At 37.1% G+C, this 20,602-nt stretch overlaps 2 protein-coding genes across 3 annotated transcripts in view; one reads left to right on the top strand and one right to left on the bottom strand.

Moving 5' to 3' along the window:
- The window catches only part of LOC126812151 (L-xylulose reductase), a 68,593-nt gene that overhangs the window by 18,030 nt on the left and 29,961 nt on the right, over positions 1-20,602 (top strand). The gene's annotated exons all lie outside the window — the stretch shown is intronic.
- Positions 1-20,602, bottom strand: part of LOC126812128 (uncharacterized) — a 45,194-nt gene that overhangs the window by 11,393 nt on the left and 13,199 nt on the right. The window contains exon 2 of one of the 2 annotated variants that reach the window (XM_050538384.2): positions 18,871-19,067. In XM_050538384.2, coding sequence (XP_050394341.1) covers positions 18,871-18,910 — 40 coding nt within the window. In that variant the 5' untranslated portion in view covers positions 18,911-19,067. Of the gene's footprint in view, positions 1-9,860; positions 10,541-18,870; positions 19,068-20,602 lie in introns of those variants that run through there. The other variant, XM_050538386.2, reaches the window with a different exon arrangement.

The following is a 20,602-nucleotide window of genomic DNA, read 5'->3' as shown; positions in this document are numbered from 1 at the left end:
CTTCACTAAGCCGAGAAATACCCATTTAAAAAAAACTTATTGTAGCCTCAATTTTCATTGTTGCCTTTGTGATGAAAATAAAAGAAAAGTCTTGATTATCAATTTTTGCGTTTAATCATCAACAGCTGTTGAACGGCAGATCGGCTTCAAATCTAATGAAAATCGGAAGCATCATATAGCATTGAGAGTTGATTAAGGTCTTGTCATGTTGATAAATGTCTAGTTGATAGTTTATATAACATTTCAGACCCAAAGAAAGACCTGCAATAGGTCGATTTAGCTCTTGCATAATGTATGTTTAATAGTTTATATAACATTTCAGGCCTAAAGAAAGACCTACAATAAGTCGATTTAGCTCTCTTGCATAATGTATGTTTAATTAAGGCATTATCTATTTCTGTAACTATTATCTGTATCTATATCTCACATAATGAAAAATGAATATATTGAAAATTTAAAGATGCTGGCCGTTATAACAGTACAAAAATAGATAATGAAAAATGAATATATTGAAAATTTAAAGATGCATTATCTATTTTTGTACTGTTATAACGGCCAGCTCTGTATGTATATCTCACATAATGCATCTTTAAATTTTCAATATATTCATTTTTCATTATCTATTTTTGTACTGTTATAACAAGAACGACCAGTTCTTTATCTAAATCTTATATAATGCATCTTTAAGGTAGTTTTTAAACTATTATAGCAATAACGACCAGCTATTTATCGGGGGATCACGTGGCTAAGTGGGTAAGACGCTGGCTCGCTAGCCTGGAGGTCGGGTGTTCGATCCCTGCATTGGCCAAGAAAGTTCATCCCGATTTTCAGGCATGGTTTCCCCTTGTCATTGATGCAGGACGGAGGGCCCGACAAGGACAGCTGTCTAGTCGTTCGGATGGGATGAAAAACCGAGGTCATTCATTTTTCATTATCTATTTTTGTACTGTTATAACAAGAACGACCAGTTCTTTATCTAAATCTTATATAATGCATCTTTAAGGTAGTTTTTAAACTATTATAGCAATAACGACCAGCTATTTATCGGGGGATCACGTGGCTAAGTGGGTAAGACACTGGCTCGCTAGCCTGGAGGTCGGGTGTTCGATCCCTGCATTGGCCAAGAAAGTTCATCCCGATTTTCAGGCATGGTTTCCCCTTGTCATTGATGCAGGACGGAGGGCCCGACAAGGACAGCTGTCTAGTCGTTCGGATGGGATGAAAAACCGAGGTCATTCATTTTTCATTATCTATTTTTGTACTGTTATAACAAGAACGACCAGTTCTTTATCTAAATCTTATATAATGCATCTTTAAGGTAGTTTTTAAACTATTATAGCAATAACGACCAGCTATTTATCGGGGGATCACGTGGCTAAGTGGGTAAGACACTGGCTCGCTAGCCTGGAGGTCGGTTGTTCGATCCCTGCATTGGCCGAGAATGTTCATAAGGATTTTCCGTTGTGGTTTCCCCTTGTCAGTAATGCAGGACGCAGGGCCTGGCAAGGACAGCTGTCTAGTCCTTCGGATGGGACGAAAAATATGTTTTGTGTACACATTGGTGTGCACGTAAAAGATCTCTTGGCAGTAGGAATTCGATATAAGAGTAGGTCATAGTGCCGCTGCCCAGGCAAAATTTAGTCTCATAGAACACTGTATGGCATATGCCTGTCTTCATTAGCCCAGTATAGGAGCAGAACATTAGGTCTTTAAACCCCACTTCATTTCTAAGGCCATTAATTAATGCTAATTTAATATTGATGTAATGTCATAGTTAAACAATTAAAATAAAATCAATATGGCTTATTTCTTGTCTCTAAATTCTTTGAATGGTTTTGAGAAATAATCTCATTCTGGGGAATGAAATATTTATTATAACAACTCTGCATGAAGACATTTATATTGAGATTATTATCAATTTTAGAATTAATGATAACAATTCATTATGGCAACTTAGATAGTGTTAAGCAAAATTTCATTCATTTGTAATCAGCTTGGTTCTTAGTACTGTTGGCTATTCATCATAGATCATAACACTTGGTTCAGTTAGTTGTAGAACTTTATGTAGATACAGTAATAACAATTATAACAGACATTACACAGACCAGTAATGGGATTTTGCCCGTATATTCCGGACATGTCCGACGCTATTTTCTGAACTTCCAAAATTGTCCGACCGGGAATATGCGCAATCGGACATCAAGATATGGTGAATAATATTCAAAATTCCAAAATTAATATATTGTACTGAGTGTATAACTACCACTCAACCCGATTATCGTTAATAATAGGCTGGATTGATTAGGTAATTAAGTGATTAACGTATTTATCATGTTATACTGTCTATACACCCACCTTGATTAACTATTTAATCTGCCATGATTGACTGGCTTAATCTTTTATCGGACAATTCATCAATCTAATCTTAAACAGATGTCATTGCTTCTCCTTTGTCGGGCTATTCATCAATCCAATAAGAGCGATTAGAATTTTAATCACAGCATGTATAAACTAGTCTTAGATGTCACATATCATTAGAGTACATGTATATAACACCCCAAATCAATGGATAGTCATTTTGGCTACGATATTTTTTACGTCTTTTAAGGCTCCATATAGAAATTCTCATCAACAGTGGCACTTTCAAGCGATCTCGATTGCCGAATAAAAATCGCTTACAAGGCAGTGCTTACGATGAAGCTATGTGCTATGAGTCACGTACGCCATACGCTGAAGGAAGCTAAATTAAGTAGTTACGGATCGGCAAACTTTCCTTCTATCGTATTACGAAAACACGTAATTTTATAGGAATATTACTGACAAAAATTTGAACACCACACGGGAATTAAATATGAAAAATAGCGAGGTGTTCCTATTTTAATTACGCGCGGATTTGAATATTTTGTTGACATAAAGAAAACGATTCTTATTCCGGAAGTTCTGCATTCATTTGCTGCCGTATAAACAAAGACACGTAATGCATACTATTGTGAATTTGATGCCGAAGCAGGAGTTTGTAGGAATGTTACTGAGATAAATTTAATTACCGTACGGGAATTAAATATGAAAAATAGCGAGGTTCACCTATTTTTATTACGTACGACATTTTAATATTTTGTTGACAAGTGATTGACACATTCGATTGCCGAACGAAAATCGCTTACAGTTACAAGACAGTGCTTACTATAAAGCTATGTGCTATGAGTCACATACGCCATACACTGAAGGAATGTTACTGACATATATTTGATTACCGTACGGGAATTAAATATGAAAAATAGCGAGGTTCACCTATTGTTATTACGTACGGCATTTAAATATTTTGTTGACACGTGATTTTTAATTGTGGTATGAATCCGTCTTTTTATATATCGATAAGAGTAATGCCCCTTTATTTTCGGTAAAATGTCCGACAATGCACAGAACTAAATTATAACTATACAGAATTATGCACAACTAAGAGGTATAATTTCAAGAGTTGGCTTAAGTTAAATGTAGCCTGTTACCTGTGTCTCCTACCTAACTTGATTCCTTCATGGGGCCATCTCCATATTTATATCTATGAAGATGTAGCCCCTAGATACCTATATTACAATTAACATAAACACAACAATTTAGACACAGATTAAAATATTAAAAGAATACAAAGAAGATTATAGGCATAGAAATAAGCTTATAATATTAACTATATACATGTATTTAACACATTATTCCAATTCAGTCTTATTCTTATTAGATTACTAGTTAAGAAGACTATGCTCTAAGATTTCATATCAATTTGAAGGTAACCCATAATTAATTAAACCATAGGAGGATAATTATAACGACTTGACAGACCGTGGTGACACATTAAAGATACCTTGTGGAAGATTAGATAAGGAGCCGACAGTTCTCACTATAATAGTGAAAAACTAGATAATGTAAATGGAATATTCTGAAAATTTCAGACAGTTCTCACTATAATAGGCAACTTATTAGATAGTGTTAAGCCAAATTTCATTCATTAAAGATACATTATCGAAGATTAGATAAGGAGCCAGCAGTTCTCACTATGATAGATAAAAAATAGATAATGTAAATGGAATATTCTGAAATTTCAGTCAAATTACTTCACTAAGCTGAGAAATACCCATTTAAAAAAAACTTATTGTAGCCTCAATTTTCATTGTTGCCTTTGTGATGAAAATAAAAGAAAAGTCTTGATTATCAATTTTTGCGTTTAATCATCAACAGCTGTTGAACGGCAGATCGGCTTCAAATCTAATGAAAATCGGAAGCATCAGATAAGATTGAGAGTTGATTAAGGTCTTGTCATGTTGATAAATGTCTAGTTGATAGTTTATATAACATTTCAGACCCAAAGAAAGACCTGCAATAGGTAGATTTAGCTCTTGCATAATGTATGTTTAATAGTTTATATAACATTTCAGGCCTAAAGAAAGACCTGCAATAGGTCGGTTTAGCTCTTGCATAATGTATGTTTAATTAAGGCATTATCTATTTCTGTAACTATTATAGCTATAACGGCCAGCTCTGTATCTATATTTCACATAATGCAACTTTAAATTTTCAATATATTCATTTTTCATTATCTATTTTTGTACTGTTATAACAAGAACGACCAGTTCTTTATCTAAATCTTATATAATGCATCTTTAAGGTAGTTTTTAAACTATTATAGCAATAACGACCAGCTCTTTATCGGGGGATCAAGTGGCTAAGTGGGTAAGACGCTGGCTCGCTAGCCTGGAGGTCGGGTGTTCGATCCCTGCATTGGCCAAGAAAGTTCATCCCGATTTTCAGGCGTGGTTTCCCCTTGTCATTGATGCAGGACGGAGGGCCTGACAAGGACAGCTGTCTAGTCGTTCGGATGGGATGAAAAACCGAGGTCCTGTGTACACATTGGCGTGCACGTAAAAGATTCCCATGGCAGTTGGAATTCGATATGAGTAGGCCGTAGCGCCGCTGCCCGGGCAAAATTTCCCTCATAGCACACTGTATGGCGTATGCCCGTCTTCATTAGCCCAGTATAGGAGCAGAACATTTCATTTTATCTAAATATTATATAATGCATCTTTATGTAAAGGAATCACCTGTGGATTAATTAAATGAATGGTTTTGAGAAATAATCAGATTCTGTTCTGGCACATGAAATATTTATTAAAACAACATTGCATGAAGATTTTAATTGAGAATATTTTTAGCGTTAAAATTAATGATAACATTTAATTAAGGCAGCATGTCTTCATTAGTTTGGATGGTGTTAATCCCCTTTCCGTTCATTAGCAAGGCAGATCATTGTGTTACACATCAAGTATTGATAAAACCAAATCAACTGTTAAAGATACTTTTAAATCAATCAGATATTAACTTAGCTCCATAGATTCTACAAGCAATTGTAACTAGACAGGGTAAACAACAATATAAGATCCCATGTCAATGTGGATGTATAAAAACCGTTGATTTCTGACATGCGATTCAGTGAAATATGTAGTTTATTTAAAATCACAGGCTATTAAAGATCCATTATGGGAGATTAGATAAAGAGCTGGCAGTTCTCACTATAATAGTTCAAAACTAGATAATGTAAAGGGAATTGAATTTTCGGCCTAGCCTTGATCATCATTACTAAAATCGGTATGATAAACAGCATAGTCTTGATTATCCATTTCTGATTAAATTATGAATGGAAGTCAAACAGGAAATCGGAATCTAATCCAATAAATATCGCAAGCTAGCGATCACATCGAGAGTTGATTATGGTCTGGATAAGTTAATTAATGTCTAATTAAAAATTTAGATAACATTTCAGACCTAAAGAAAGAACTGCAATAGGCAGATTTAGCTCTTGCATAATGTATGTTTAAGAGTTTAATAAAGACTTGGTCATTCTAGCTATAATAATTCAAAAATAGATGATACAAAAGAAAATATTGAAAATTTCAGTCAAAATTACATTATTGTGAACAAAGTTGTCACTGTTGGAAGTTTGGCCTAGAAATGGGCATCAACTGTCTCTGCACCATTTCTGAGAATTGCCGATCATTTGATTGACAGACAATAACTCCACCCACATATTCTCGATCATCAAGTAACAATCTTGATGGCTACGGTACCCTTGATTAGCAGGCCTTTCATCGGCAGTCTCCGGTAGTATGATGTCAGCAGGCAACAACAACTGCCGTTCCATTCTGAATGTTTTGTATTTCACCGAACATAATTAATTAGAAAATACAATAAATGAAATGAAATGAAATGAAATGGGGTTTAACATCCTACTGTTATGCTCCGAACTGAGCTAATGAAGACGAGCATACGCCATACAGTGTGCTATGAGGGAAATTTTTCCCGGGCAGCGGCACTACGGGCTACTCTTATATCAAATTCCAACTGTCACAGGATCTTTTACGTGCACGCCAATGTGTACACGGGACCTCGGTTTTTCATCCCATCCGAACGACTAGACTGCTGTCCTTGTCAGACCCTCCGTCCTCCATCACTGACAAGGGACAACCACGCCGGAAAATCTGGACGAACTTTCTCAGCCAATGCAGGGATCGAACACCCGACCTCCAGGCTAGCGAGCCAGCGCCTTACCCACTTAGCCACAGTGATACCCAGAAAATACAATTTTTTTTTTTAATTGAATATAAGTCACTTTATATAACTTTGTATTATATTAATATGTGCCGATAGACCCATTTTTGTCTATTTTAAGGTTCTGCAGAATAGAGCCATATACCTATAGACCCATTTTCGTCTATTTTAAGGTTTTGAAGAATAGAGCTATTTTTTAATAACCTTTGTCAATGTCAATTTCTATTTTACTTTTACTTCGAATATTTGTGATCTTTTTTTTTTTTGAACATTCATGATTTTTTAAAAGTTTTACGTCATGCATTCATGTTTTTACCATTTGTTTATTGTAAAATGCCTTTGAACATTCTTTGTGGGAATGGTGCTATAATTTATATAACATTTGATGCCAAATGAAGAGTCCAGGGGAAGAACGATCAAAGTCACATTTTTTTCTTTTCGCATAAATGGCAAAACAGACTTTTGGACGAGAATGCTTTATGCGAACAGAACAACGAGTGGGTTTAATTACAACTTCAAAATGATGTTTAATACAAATCATAATTACCAGTACAACAACTGACTTCAACTTTCCAGCCAAACCAAATTAAGGTAAACTAAAGGGTACGATGGATGTATTTGTGCGGGAGGCCATTTCAAAAGGGCCTTCGTTTGATGTGACTCCGATCGTTTTTTCCTGAAATTGATTGTTCCACAGAGCTTATACAATTTGCTACCAGTTGGCGCCATTAACTGGGGTTCGTTGAAAAACTGACTTAGATCATTCTTCAAATGAAAAACCGGTTTGTGTCCGAGAAACAGAAATGCATTGTCATAAAAATGGACGGTTCACCAAAACCAAATCTCGGTGGGGTGGCAGCCCCACCCCACCCCTGGCTCATACGGCTATGATATTATTGCCATTTTATTTTTGGCCCAGTAACCACTCATGACAATGTTGTTTTTGTTCTTGGGGGTGATGATATGTAAAACTAAAAAGCCTAAGGCACCACCATTTGATATGATGGGGGGGTTGGATGACTGAATGGTTAGCACATCCGCGCTGTATCATAAGGACTGTCATTGAGTCAACTGGCGTGGTTTCGAATCTCCGGTTGTACGTGACAAGGAGGAGGGTCACCTGTCCAACCTTGTGTGTTTTCTCCTGGTTCTCCAGATTCCTCCAACTGCTAAAGATCCCTTTTTCTTGGGGGCGATGATCCACTTAAAAAGCCTAAGGCACCACCATTTGTCATGAAACTTGACTTGCTTCTTCCTTGGACAATTGTGCATCGATCTGCCAATTTCAATTTTTGATGTGATGTCACAATTCCAAAATGGCTACAATGACTTCATACTCGGTTCCTTGTCTATAGTAACACTCATGCTTGTTTAACAAGTGCCTTCACACTGGCACTCAAAATGAGGTCGACATATGGCAGCAATAAAAAAACCCCAGCTTATTAAAAAAATAAAATGGCAGTTTTTGCATTGGTAGAGAAAAATCATTGAACCAAGAAATAACGAAAGACATTCACTTAGAATAATATTGATGCAGGTTCTACAGAAAATATTTAGTTAATTAGTTTCCCGGATTCCAATGGCGTGGGCCCCGACTAACATTTTGTGGTTGAGATAACAAATAGTTTATCTGTCAACTGAGTTAGATGATTAGATCCGTTTCCGTATTTTACACTCAATTAACATCAATCATTGGAAACCTACGATCAATCAACCAATCAACAAGTTAGTTATAGTTGTTTACACTTTTCGTCTTTCATCAGGTTATATTCATCACTGATCATCAGCTGTTTACTCATTCATGTAATCTTGAATTGTTATTTTGAGACTGGGTGGCTTGATGAGTAAAGCAGTGGCTCATGAACCAGACCGATATTGGTCCAGAAAGCTCCCTCTTCCTCTCATCGGATTATATTCGGCAGTGATCATCAGCTTTTTATTCATTCATGTAATATTGTAATGTCATCTTGAATTGTCATTTAGAAAATGAAATGAAATGAAATGGGGTTTAACGTCCTACTGTTCTGCTCCTAACCTGGGCTAATGAAGACGGGCATACGCCATACAGTGTGCTATGAGGGAAATTTTGCCTGGGCAGCGGCGCTATGGCCTACTCTTATATCGAATTCAAACTGCCAAGGGATTTTTACGTGCACATCAATGTGTACACGGGACCTCAGTTTTTCGTCCCATCCGAACGACTAGACAGCTGTCCTTGTTAGGCCCTCCATCCTGCATCACTGACAAGGGGAAACCACGCCGGAAAATCTGAATGAACTTTCTCGGCCAAAGTAGGGATCGAACACCCGACGAATTGTAATTTAGAAACAGGATATGGCTTGATGATTCAGGCAGTGGCTCTGTAACCAGAAGGTGACCCGAGTTTGATCCCGGTATTGGCCCGGAAAGCTCTCTCTCTCTCCAGTTTCCTCACACCGTTAAATACCCCTACGCGTAAGCAAATAATTGAAATAAAATTGAACCATATGTTAGTCCCAAAATCTCTCTCACTCTCTCTCACTCTCTTTTTTTACATAATTCATCTTTAAACTCCATCTAACATCATAATGATCAAGGGTTGTGTGCATATAAAATAAACATAAATGGAAAAATTAATAAAACGGACCGTAGAAATATTTGCACTGTTAAATACATGCCATCTGGGACCCGTCACTTCAATAAAAAAAAATCTCGCAGATTTCAATGAACGTCTTCCCTTCATTTACCAGTAGGTATGAAAATTCAATAGAAATTGAGTTTAATCAGGTTTTTGTGAAATCAACCAAAAAATCATTCGTGAATAAATCTGTCTGTGAATATGTGTTCTCAGTAAGCTGTTTTATTTGGATGTTAATAGTAAATAAATACCACACAATCCAACCGAAGCCCACAAGACATAGACACATTTATTCTGTTTTTTAAAAAGAAAACATTTAAAGATCGATTATTTTAACAGCAAGGTTAAGAGAAACCTGTGTGATTTTATAAAGTGGTCTGTAGCCTGTGGTGTATTTTTTGTGACATATCGTCTTGAATTCTGGCACCGAGTTCACAAAGCATTCTCAGACTTAAAGATACATTATGAAAGATTAGATAAAGAGCGGACAGTTCTCACTATAATAGTTAAAAAATAGATAATGTAAAGGGTATTTGCTGAAAATTTCAGTCAAATTGATTCACTCTGGGCTGAGAATTAAGCGATTGAAATTTCGACCAAGCCTTGAACATCATTACTAAAGTTGGTACGATAAAAAACATAGTACCAATAATCCAATTTTTGATGTAATCTTTAATCATGAATGAGCGTTGAGCAGCAGGTTGGATTCCAATTCAGTAAATATCGCAGGCTAGTGATGACATCGAGAGTTGATATGGTCTGGATAAGTGAATTAATGTCTAATTAATAATTTAGATAACATTTCGGGCCTAAAGAAATACCTGCAATAGGCAGATTTAGCTCTTGCATAATGTATGTTTAAGTTAAGAAAAATTTACCCAACTTTCAATCACTGTTTATGCGAAATATATTTGATCCAGAAACACAAAACTTGTAGCACCATGAGTATTCTGTCAGACGTGGAGAGCGGGCATGGAAAAAAACAGTCGCCACATCCTACGTACAATCCATGCATCTTTTCTAACTACATATCTTAGTAGCCTTGTGATCGTCTAGAATTTGTCTCTAGCTGTCTTTGCTTCTGCTTCACGCTGTGTATTTACTTCTTACTGTTTTCTTAAAACGTTTGTCTTCTCATCAGTTATAACAATGCAACAGTTCGTTTTTACATTTTATATATCATAGCTGCATAATAGAATAAAGTCATCTCGAACACTAGCCAGGCAGTCTCGCTGGGCGAGTCTGCTGATAAAAACTGTTACATCTTTTCCCTTCTGGAATCAAGCTGTTGTCTGACAATCGCCCACCAATATGATAGTTTTGTAGCTTGGGTTTTGACGTTCAATTATCTAATTTGTCAAATATGTTGTAAATAATAACAGAGATTGGTCAAACTAAACCAAATGATGCAATAGGTAAATTTCCAGTCACATGTTTTTTGACACAATCTATCCTTGAACTTAGACCCTCTTTCCTGTTATTCTCACACTAATTCATAAACAATTAATTTGCGTTTTAAATAAACTCATACCATAGCTAATATACAGACAATAGAGAATAATTTGTAAAGATACAAATATTGTTTAAACCATCTTGTCTATATAAATTTAAAAACAATGTCGCAGTGACGATATTACTACAAACTTTGCACATAGTTTCTTATTTATGTATTTGATACATTAAAACAACAAAAGTTTTATAAAGGTCTATATTTTAGTTAAAATAAGGAGAACAATTTTGAGTAAATTCTTAACTTAAGTCTGAGAATACTTTGTGAACTTGGGGCCCGACCTATGAACTAATTAAGTCGAAGTTATTCAATATTTATTTTTTTTTTAGCGCTTGCACGTTGTGTCATTGAGTCAACTGGCGTGGTTTCGATTCCCCAGTTGTACGTAACAACGACTAGGGTCGCCTGTCCAATCCTATACGTTTTCTCCTGGTTCTCCGGTTTCCTCTCACTTCTAAAGATCTCTACCGGCAAGCAAGTCATTGAAATAAAACTGAAACATATATTTGTCCCAAAATGACCTGCTTTGTGTCAAGTGGAGGTTAAACCCCATCTCTCTCTCTCTCTCTCTCTCTCTCTCTCTCACAATATTTATCTGTTGATTTATGCCAATTGTGGTTTATGTCATTGATTTTTGTGGTTCTTCCGTTATTTTTAAACAAATGTTAAATTATTGGTTCTTTATATGGTATCCCAGACGCTTTAATAACAGGCTTTTAAGGTCAAGGGAATGCAATGTTATGAAAATGGTTTTGGGCCATTTTTAAAGAAACTAAAGAAGACTTATAGAATTTTGAACTATGCAATGAGATCGTCAGGGTTTTGTGTTGCTGAGTGTTCTAATCGTGTACTTTAAGGTCAATGGAATGCAATGTTATGAAAATGGTTTTGAGGCATAATTAAAGAAACTGAAAAAGACTTATAGAATTTCGGGGTTTTGTGTTGCTGAGTGTTCTGATTCGTGTACTTCTAGATCTTAAGGTCTGGCATTGAGTCAGGCTTGTACTTTTAGTAGGGTCACTGTATGAAAAAGGGTGGGTGGGGTGTTTGCTGTATAAAAACGGTAGGTGCTGGTGTTTGATGTATGAAAAAGGGTGGGTGGGGTGTTTGCTGTATAAAAACGGTAGGTGTGGGTGTTTGATGTATGAAAAAGGGTGGGTGGGGTGTTTGCTGTATAAAAACGGTAGGTGCGGGTGTTTGATGTATGAAAAAGGGTGGGTGGGGTGTTTGATGTATGAAAAGGGGTGGGTGGGGTGTTTGATGTACGAAAAGGGGTGGGTGGGGTGTTTGATGTATGAAAAGGGGTGGTGGGGTGTTTGATGTATGAAAAGGGGTGGGGTGTTTGATGTATGAAAAGGGGTGGGTGGTGTTTTTGATGTATGAAAAGGGGTGGGTGGGGTTTTTGATGTATGAAAAGGGGTGGGTGGGTGTCTGATGTATGAAAAGGGGTGGGTGGGTGTTTGATGTATGAAAAGGGGTGGTGGGGTGTTTGATGTATGAAAAAGGTAGGTGCGGGTGTTTGATGTATGAAAAGGGGTGGGTGGGGTGTTTGATGTACGAAAAGGGGTGGGTGGGGTTTTTGATGTATGAAAAGGGGTGGGTGGGTGTTTGATGTATGAAAAGGGGTGGGTGAGATGTTTGATGTATGAAAAGGGGTGGTGGGGTGTTGGATGTATGAAAAGGGGTGGGGTGTTGGATGTATGAAAAGGGGTGGTGGAGTGTTTGATGTACGAAAAGGGGTGGGTGGGGTGTTTGATGTATGAAAAGGGGTGGGTGGGGTTTTTGATGTATGAAAAGGGGTGGGTGGGGGTTTTGATGTATGAAAAGGGGTGGGTGGGTGTTTGATGTATGAAAAGGGGTGGGTGGGTGTTTGATGTATGAAAAGGGGTGGGTGAGATGTTTGATGTATTAAAAGGGGTGGGTATAGTGTTCACTGTATTAAAAGGGGTGGGGTGTTGGATGTATGAAAAGGGGTGGGTATAGTGTTCACTGTACGAAAAGGGGTGGGTGGGGTGTTGGATGTATATAAAGGGGTGGGTGTATGTGTTTGCTGTATGAAAAATGGGGTTGTTGCTTTGTAAAAAGGGGTTGGTAAAGTGTTTTTTGCATGAATAAAGATGGGTATGATTGTCACGCTACTGTAATGAATGTTACCATAACTTTGCAACCATGAAAAGAGGCTGGGGTGTGGGGGCATCTTTGCACCTCCTCCTCCTCTCATCCCCCTTCCCTTTGGATATGTCTCTGATTTAAGGACTGTAAATATAATTATATCCTTTTTGTTTATACCCCCAGGGGTGGGTGGGGTGTTTGATGTACGAAAAGGGGTGGGTGGGGTGTTGGATGTATATAAAGGGGTGGGTGTATGTGTTTGCTGTATGAAAAATGGGGTTGTTGCTTTGTAAAAAGGGGTTGGTAAAGTGTTTTTTGCATGAATAAAGATGGGTATGATTGTCACGCTACTGTAATGAATGTTACCATAACTTTGCAACCATGAAAAGAGGCTGGGGTGTGGGGGCATCTTTGCACCTCCTCCTCCTCTCATCCCCCTTCCCTTTGGATATGTCTCTGATTTAAGGACTGTAAATATAATTATATCCTTTTTGTTTATACCCCCAGTGTAAGAACAATAACCTCCATTAAGATTAAATCTTTTTATACAATCTCTGAAACTACCATAAAAAAAAACAAACAAACATTTATGTGATTTTAAGTGCTTCAGCCCTCGGAGCACATATAAATTAATTACAAAAGCATTTATCAGATATTAATCAAGTTGATCTTCTGCCGCCTGACACTTTGTTCCTGGCTTATATAACATCGTGTAGGAAATAAGGTCTCAAACGTGTTAAACCTTCACCCAGTTCATCAACGAGAAAATCTAATCATTGATTTTTTATGGTTTCTGCTGACAACTGATTGAGAGGAAGCAGAAAAACTCAGATTGTCAGAAAAAAAAATCTCCTTTCTGTGTGTTAAAGTCTTCAACTTTCATATTAAAATCTTTGTTGAGATGCCAAAAATGTTACCTATATTGAAATCCGATTTTTTAGAATTTTCGTAGTTTTATATAATTGTCTGTAGGTTGCCATGGAGAAGAGCAACACAGTATCATTCCTTGTATTAAAATAAAAATCCTTGTGGAGATGCCAAAAATGTTAAATATAAAGAAATCTGATCTTTTAGAATTTTCACTGTTTTATTGAATGGTTTCCGTTGCCAGGAGGAAAAGCAACATGATATTATTTGGAACTTAGATAAAATAAAGAAAATTCACTCGAAGCTTAATAAATAAATCGGGATTTGATCTTTTAGAATTTTCAATGTTTAATTTAATTGTCTAGGTTGCCATGAGGAAGAGCAACATGATATCATTCGGAACTTAGATAAAATAACTAAAATTCACTGGAAGCTTGATAATTAATCTTTTATTTATTGTCTTCCCTGGTGTGTTTACTTTCCGTTACGTTATATCCGTAATGCTATCCCTATAGATGGAAGAACATAAAGCTGTAGTTCAAACGAACAAACAGATTTTATCTTCGCAATTTCAATTTTCCCACTAAAGAAAAGATTTAAATGCTATATATTTATAAAGTATGGATCACACAAGGTTCAAATGTAAAAACCGATAGGAATCGTCAGAGCGTCAATTTTCAGCCTAAAAACAGATTCGATGGAAATCTCTCTATGACCAAATAAACCGAAGACATAAACATTAAATACTGGAGGTTATGAATCAGAGCCAAGATCGTGACTGGTTCAAATATCAAAAAGGAAATTAATCTTTAAGGTGCCAATTGTGAAAGAAAAAATGAATTTGGTTAAAACAAAATAAACATACGAAATGAAAAGTAAAAATTGTATAGAAGTTTGATTAAAACCAGACAAACATACAAGCTGTTTGTGATATTGTTAAAACCAGACTTACTTGAGACAGTAACATTTTAATGTTTGCTATCCTATTAGGGGGGGGGGGGGGGATAACATGGCTAAGTGGGTAAGACGCTGGCTCGCTAGCCTGGAGGTCGGGTGTTTGATCCCTGCATTGGCCGAGAAAGTTCATTCAGATTTTCCGGCGTGGTTTCCCCTTGTCAGTGATGCAGGACAGAGGGCATGTAGATCTACATGATTAAATGTGATAAACTGTTTCTTATTCGGAGGGTCTGACAAGGACAGCTGTCTAGTCGTTCGGATAGTACGAAAAACTGAGGTCCTGTGTACACATTTGCATGCACGTAAAAGATCCATCGGCAGTTGGAATTCAATATAGGCCATATTGCTGCTGCCCAGGCAAAATTTCCCTCATAGCACTCTGTGTGGCATATGCCCATCTTCATTAGCTCAGTAGGAGCAGAACAGTAGGACGTTAAACCCCATTTCATTTCCTTTCATGTCTTTTTCCCTATCTAGGGTGGTTGAATGGCCGAATGTATCATATGGTCTGTCATTGAGTCAACTGGCATGGTTTCGAATCCCTGGTTGTATGTGACAAGGTGTAGGGTCGCCTGTCCAACCTTGTGGGTTTTCTCTGGGTCCTCCGGTTTCCTCCCACTGCTAAAGACCCCTACGCGCAAGCGAATTATTGAAATAAAATTGAACCATATGTTAGTCCCGAAAATGACCTAGTTTGTGTCGAGTGGACGTTAAACCCATCTCTCTCTCTCTCTCTCTCTCTCTCTCTCTCTCTCTCTTGTCAAACTGCTATTATTACCAGTATGGTATCTTCTAATATGTGCATTATATATTAACCAACACAAATTAAAGAAAATACATCACATCATTAAATAGACATTTATAAGATGATACTGTCACGATACGTGTAATTACACATATCATTCCTAATCTAAAAGTTAGATTACTTTGATATGTAGAGACAGAAAAATGGTACAATCCATAATGTTGATCAATTTGAATTATAGGAAAATAATGACGCCATCACAGCACTGTAATTTCTTCGATTTTCATAACGCGACAGTTCAACCAAATTAGGACAAAAGATTGATCAGTACAGGGACAAATGTACCGGGTCCCCTACATTTGGATTTGATGGGATAAGATCAATGGTTCTATTGGATGACTGAGGGATTTTAATTTAGATTTGAAAATATGAAGGTCATGCTCTGGGCCGTCATTTGTGAAGGTTCAACCAAATTAGGACAAAGGTACAATAGAATGATCAATACAGAACTAGAGGTGGGTGGGGTGGGGTGGGGTGGGGGGTCAAAATGGGACAAGTGTCTCAGATCCTCCATATTTGGATTTGGTGGGACACGATCAAAAGTTCCCTTGGATGATAAAAGTTTCAGTGCTACTGCACTGTGACTTAAAGGGCTAATCCCGATATTTTTGGGAGAATAAAACTGCATAATTTTGTGTAAAAATCCCTTAAAATCCTCTAGCTGAGGGCCGATCTTCTAACTCAATATTTGTGATAAGTTTTCAAACCTTTTAAACCCGTCGGTCTTCGTCTGGAAATGGAGACCGGGCCCAAGCTGTATTATGCGGTGTCTGGATAAAACCAGACTTTTATTTTATAAAAATAACATGGATCATTCACTACATAGACCTCTCAAGGAACGGGAATCGATTATCAGGTCACCCAACGAAAAAACTGACCCGAAATCTTAAAAGGGTTACGTGTCCGGATAAGCAATTTTGACATTCACGTCCAAACGTCTCAATATTTTGAGCTGGAATTTTGAGAGAAGGTAAATACCCCATTCCTCTATATTTTGGCGCTTAAATTGTATACGTACTCCGACTTTTATTTTTGAGACTCTCTTGATATCGGGATAGTCCCTTTAAAGATTGTGAAAGTTTGAGATTTTCTAAACAGGGCTAGTGCTAACCTTAATGCTAGACCTAACCCAAACCCTGACCCACAATCCTTGGCAACAATCACGTGCCCTAACCCTGTTTACATCTCGTGACCTTGGCGAAATCTGCAGGTGGCCTTGATATTTAGATCTGACCAACATTATTGTTGCGAGTGTAGTACCTAATTTGGACATTACATGACAATTAATCTAGAACAATTTAATCTGGTACCATAACAAAACAAAATTACATCAGAACAGACTAAAATAGATGAGAAGTGATGAACATACTATAGCAGGGTAAATTACGGCACAATAGTAAATGTTTAATACGTCATGCTAATCCGCACAGTGTTACTTAATTCAGTAAACTATATTTTAATGGATCTTAATCCACCTTAATTACCCCCCATTTATATCTACTTCATATTGTCTTATATATTTCATTAATCACCTCTCTCCAATATTCTTTGTTTTACGCTTTAAATTGAGCTTATAAATTATAATTAACGTCTACGGGCTATAACGTTTTAGTTACCAGGGTATATTGTTTGTATAGACGATAGATTTATAGTGCCCTAGGTAATGCAGGGGAATATATAGACCCAAATGAGTCGGTTAAGGAAAGACGATTCTACAAATAAACCTGACAGGAGATCAACTTAGGTCACATTCCTAAGGACAGACCTTATTTACCTGTATTTGGATATTTGGAGACATAAGTTAATGTCAATTCCCATATCCACATTGGAGCTTATTTACTATTAAGCATTGAACCAATAATTGTTATATTAATTGTCTGCTGTGATTTATGTTGATTATTGTATACCAAAAGAATATATAGTAATATTAACAATCAACAAGATTCCTGTCTTTATTTAGTCAACAACGAAGATCCAAGAAAGTACACAACAAGTGCACTTGTGCAATACCATAAGGTACCATAATAAATGATAATAAGTCCATGTATATCGCGCTAATTCCACATATAGTCGTGCTCATGGCGCTACATGTATAAAACCCATTACTAATTACAGCTAAGGTACATTGGGATGGCCAGTCACATCGGTCTTGCAATCGTGGTTTTGATCGCTGCAGTGTGAGAGTATGTGGCTTGGAGATATGGGCACCTTCTCAACCTCGTGATTTACTCAGGTACTCTGGTTTCTTCTCACAGGAAAGACTCCTGCACGTGCGCCATAATAATAAAAATGAAAATAAGACAACTTGTCTGCGATATCACCTTCGATGGAAGCGGACATTAAACACTAAGAACAACAACTACTTATGTAACGACTTATTATAAAAGAAATTTCCATTTTGTGACAGCTAATATAGCTACAGATCTTCAAAGGAGAAAATAACCACGTCTAACATGTACTGCGGAAATGAGTTTTTAATCGCTGGCCTTCAATTATCATATAACGGGAGTATTAACTGTTATACAATCATGATCTAGTGATAGTCTTTAGCATTGGGAGGAAAACCGGATAACCTGTGAGAAAAACCTAGAGATTGGACAGGCGACCCTACTGTCCAGTACAAGCAGGGAATCGAAACCTCCATGCAAACTTTTGTATGCCAGACTTCATTGGTGCAGAAAAATAGAAGATTAAAGGGTCAATCTTGATTATATTTTGGAGAATAAAACTGCTTAATTTTGTGTTAAAAGCCCTTAAAATCCTTTACCTTAGGGCTGAGCAGGTAAACCAATATGCGTGATACGTTTTCAATCAAGTTAAACCCGTCAGTCTTCATCAGGAAATGGAGACCAGTGTTCCAAGCCGTATTATACAGTGTCTAAACTTTTATTTTATAAAAATAACATGTAGGTGAAATTTACCTTTCGTTATCAAATACAGCATGTGGATCATGCACTGTATATACCTCTAAAGGAACGGCAATAGATTATCAGGTTACCCAACCAAAAATTTGACCCGAAGTCCTAAAAGGGTTTGCGTGTCCGGATAAGCAGTTTGGACGTTCACATCCAACCGACTCAATATTTTGAACGGAAATTTTGAGAAGCAGTTATGACGTTCACGTCCAAACGACTCAATATTTTGAGACAAGGTAAATACACTATTCTTCTATATCTTGGCGCTTAAATTTCATACGTACACAGACTTTTATTTCTGAGACTCTGTTAAAATCGGGATGGTCCCTTTAAAGCACATTTCATTAACTGAATCGACTTAACTCCTTGCGATGCCAACTATCTCAACAAAGCCAATCACATTCCGTAATCATGTATTTTTAGGATATATACATGTTTTTTAAAAAAAATGCAAGTCTCGACTGTCTGTTAAAAAAATTGATATTTTTACCTCGTCGTAGTAGGCGATCATTTGATCTGAGAATAAGCATGACAAACAACCATAATGATTTCTTTTTGTACAGGAGATGTGGATCCTCGGAATTATTTTTACAGACAATTCCAGATTTATTTCTTGATTTTCTTTTGGTTTGTTGGTTTGGTTCTTACATTACTCCATCAAAAAGATTTTTTCTTGATTTAGCAAATCTGAAATAAATAATAATAATCATAATAATAATAAATCATCTTATATAGCGCTAAATTATGTCCACTTGTCATTTTTAAGCGCTTCACAGTGAGTTCAACTATTTGTTCTTGCACAAATATTTAGTAAACAGATGTGTCTTTAGTGTTGTCTTAAAACTTGAAAATAGAATTGTTGAGCACATTTGTCGAGGAGGCTCATTCCATAAACATGCACCATGTACAAGTAAAGAGTATTTTCCATATGATTTATTATATCTGGGAACGGAAAGCAATGTTTTATCTGCTCAAGATCGCAAGTTTTGTTGCAAAGGTGTGACTAAACGAGTTGCATTATTTTGAGAAACCTGTAGACGTATTAAACAATATATTGGTGCCCCTGCTACTCATTCCCTAATTCAGAGAGAGAGAGAGAGGGAGAGAGGGAGGGAGGGAGAGAGAGAGAGGGAGAGAGAGGATAGGAGAGAGAGAGAGAGAGAGGGAGGAGAGAGAGGGGGAGGAGAGAGAGAGAGAGAGGAGAGAGAGAGAGGGGGGAGAGAGAGAGGAGAGAGAGAGGAGAGAGAGAGAGAGAGAGAGAGAGGGTAGGAGAGAGAGAGAGGGAGGAGAGAGAGAGGATAGGAGAGGGAGAGAGGGAGAGAGAGAGGGTAGGAGAGAGAGAGAGGAGAGAGAGAGGAGAGAGAGAGAGAGAGATGCAGTTTAAGGTCAACTAGACACAAACTATTTCCATCTGAGCATATTTTAGGCAGCATCATCGTAAAACACACAATGATAAAAGATAGAAACGAAAACACTTCTCACATACTGCAACCTAAACAAGCAGTGTAAACACTTCAAAGTCTGATAACTTCACTTAGAATAGAGTAATTTGAGGGGATCACTTGGCTAAGTGGGTAAGACGCTGGCTCTCTAGCCTGGAGGTCGGGTGTTCGATCCCTGCATTGTCCATAAGTTCATCCAGATTTTCCGGTGTGGTTTCTCCTTGTCAGTTATGCAGGACGAAGGGCCTGACAAGGACAGCTGTCTAGTCCTTCGGATGAGACGAAAAACCGAGGTCCCATGTATATATTGAAATGCACGTAAAAGATCCCCTGGCAATTGGAATTTGATATAAGAGTAGGCGATAGTGCCGCTGCCCGGGCAAAATTTCCCTCATATATTTATTTTGCATTAAAGATACATTATGGGAGATAAGTTCTCGCTATAATAGTTAAAAACTAGATAGTGTAAAGGTAATTTGCTGAAAATTTCAGTCAAATTGATCCACTATGAGCCGAGAACGAAGCGGGTGAAATTTTTGCATAGTCTCGGTCATCATTACTAAAATCAATATAAACAGCATAGTCTCGATTATCCACTGTTTTGATTTAATTATCAATGGCTGTTAAGCGGCATATAGGAATCTAATCCAGCCAACATCGAAGGCTAGCCTTGACATCAAGAGTTGATTATGGTCTGGATTATAAGTTAATTAATGTCTAATTGATAATTTAGATAACATTTCAGGCCTAAAGAAAGACTTGTAATAAGCAGATATTGCT

This window comes from Patella vulgata, chromosome 2 (assembly GCF_932274485.2).
Source record: "Patella vulgata chromosome 2, xgPatVulg1.2, whole genome shotgun sequence".
Lineage (NCBI taxonomy): Eukaryota > Metazoa > Mollusca > Gastropoda > Patellidae > Patella > Patella vulgata.
This window is presented reverse-complemented; position numbering and strand designations above follow the sequence as displayed.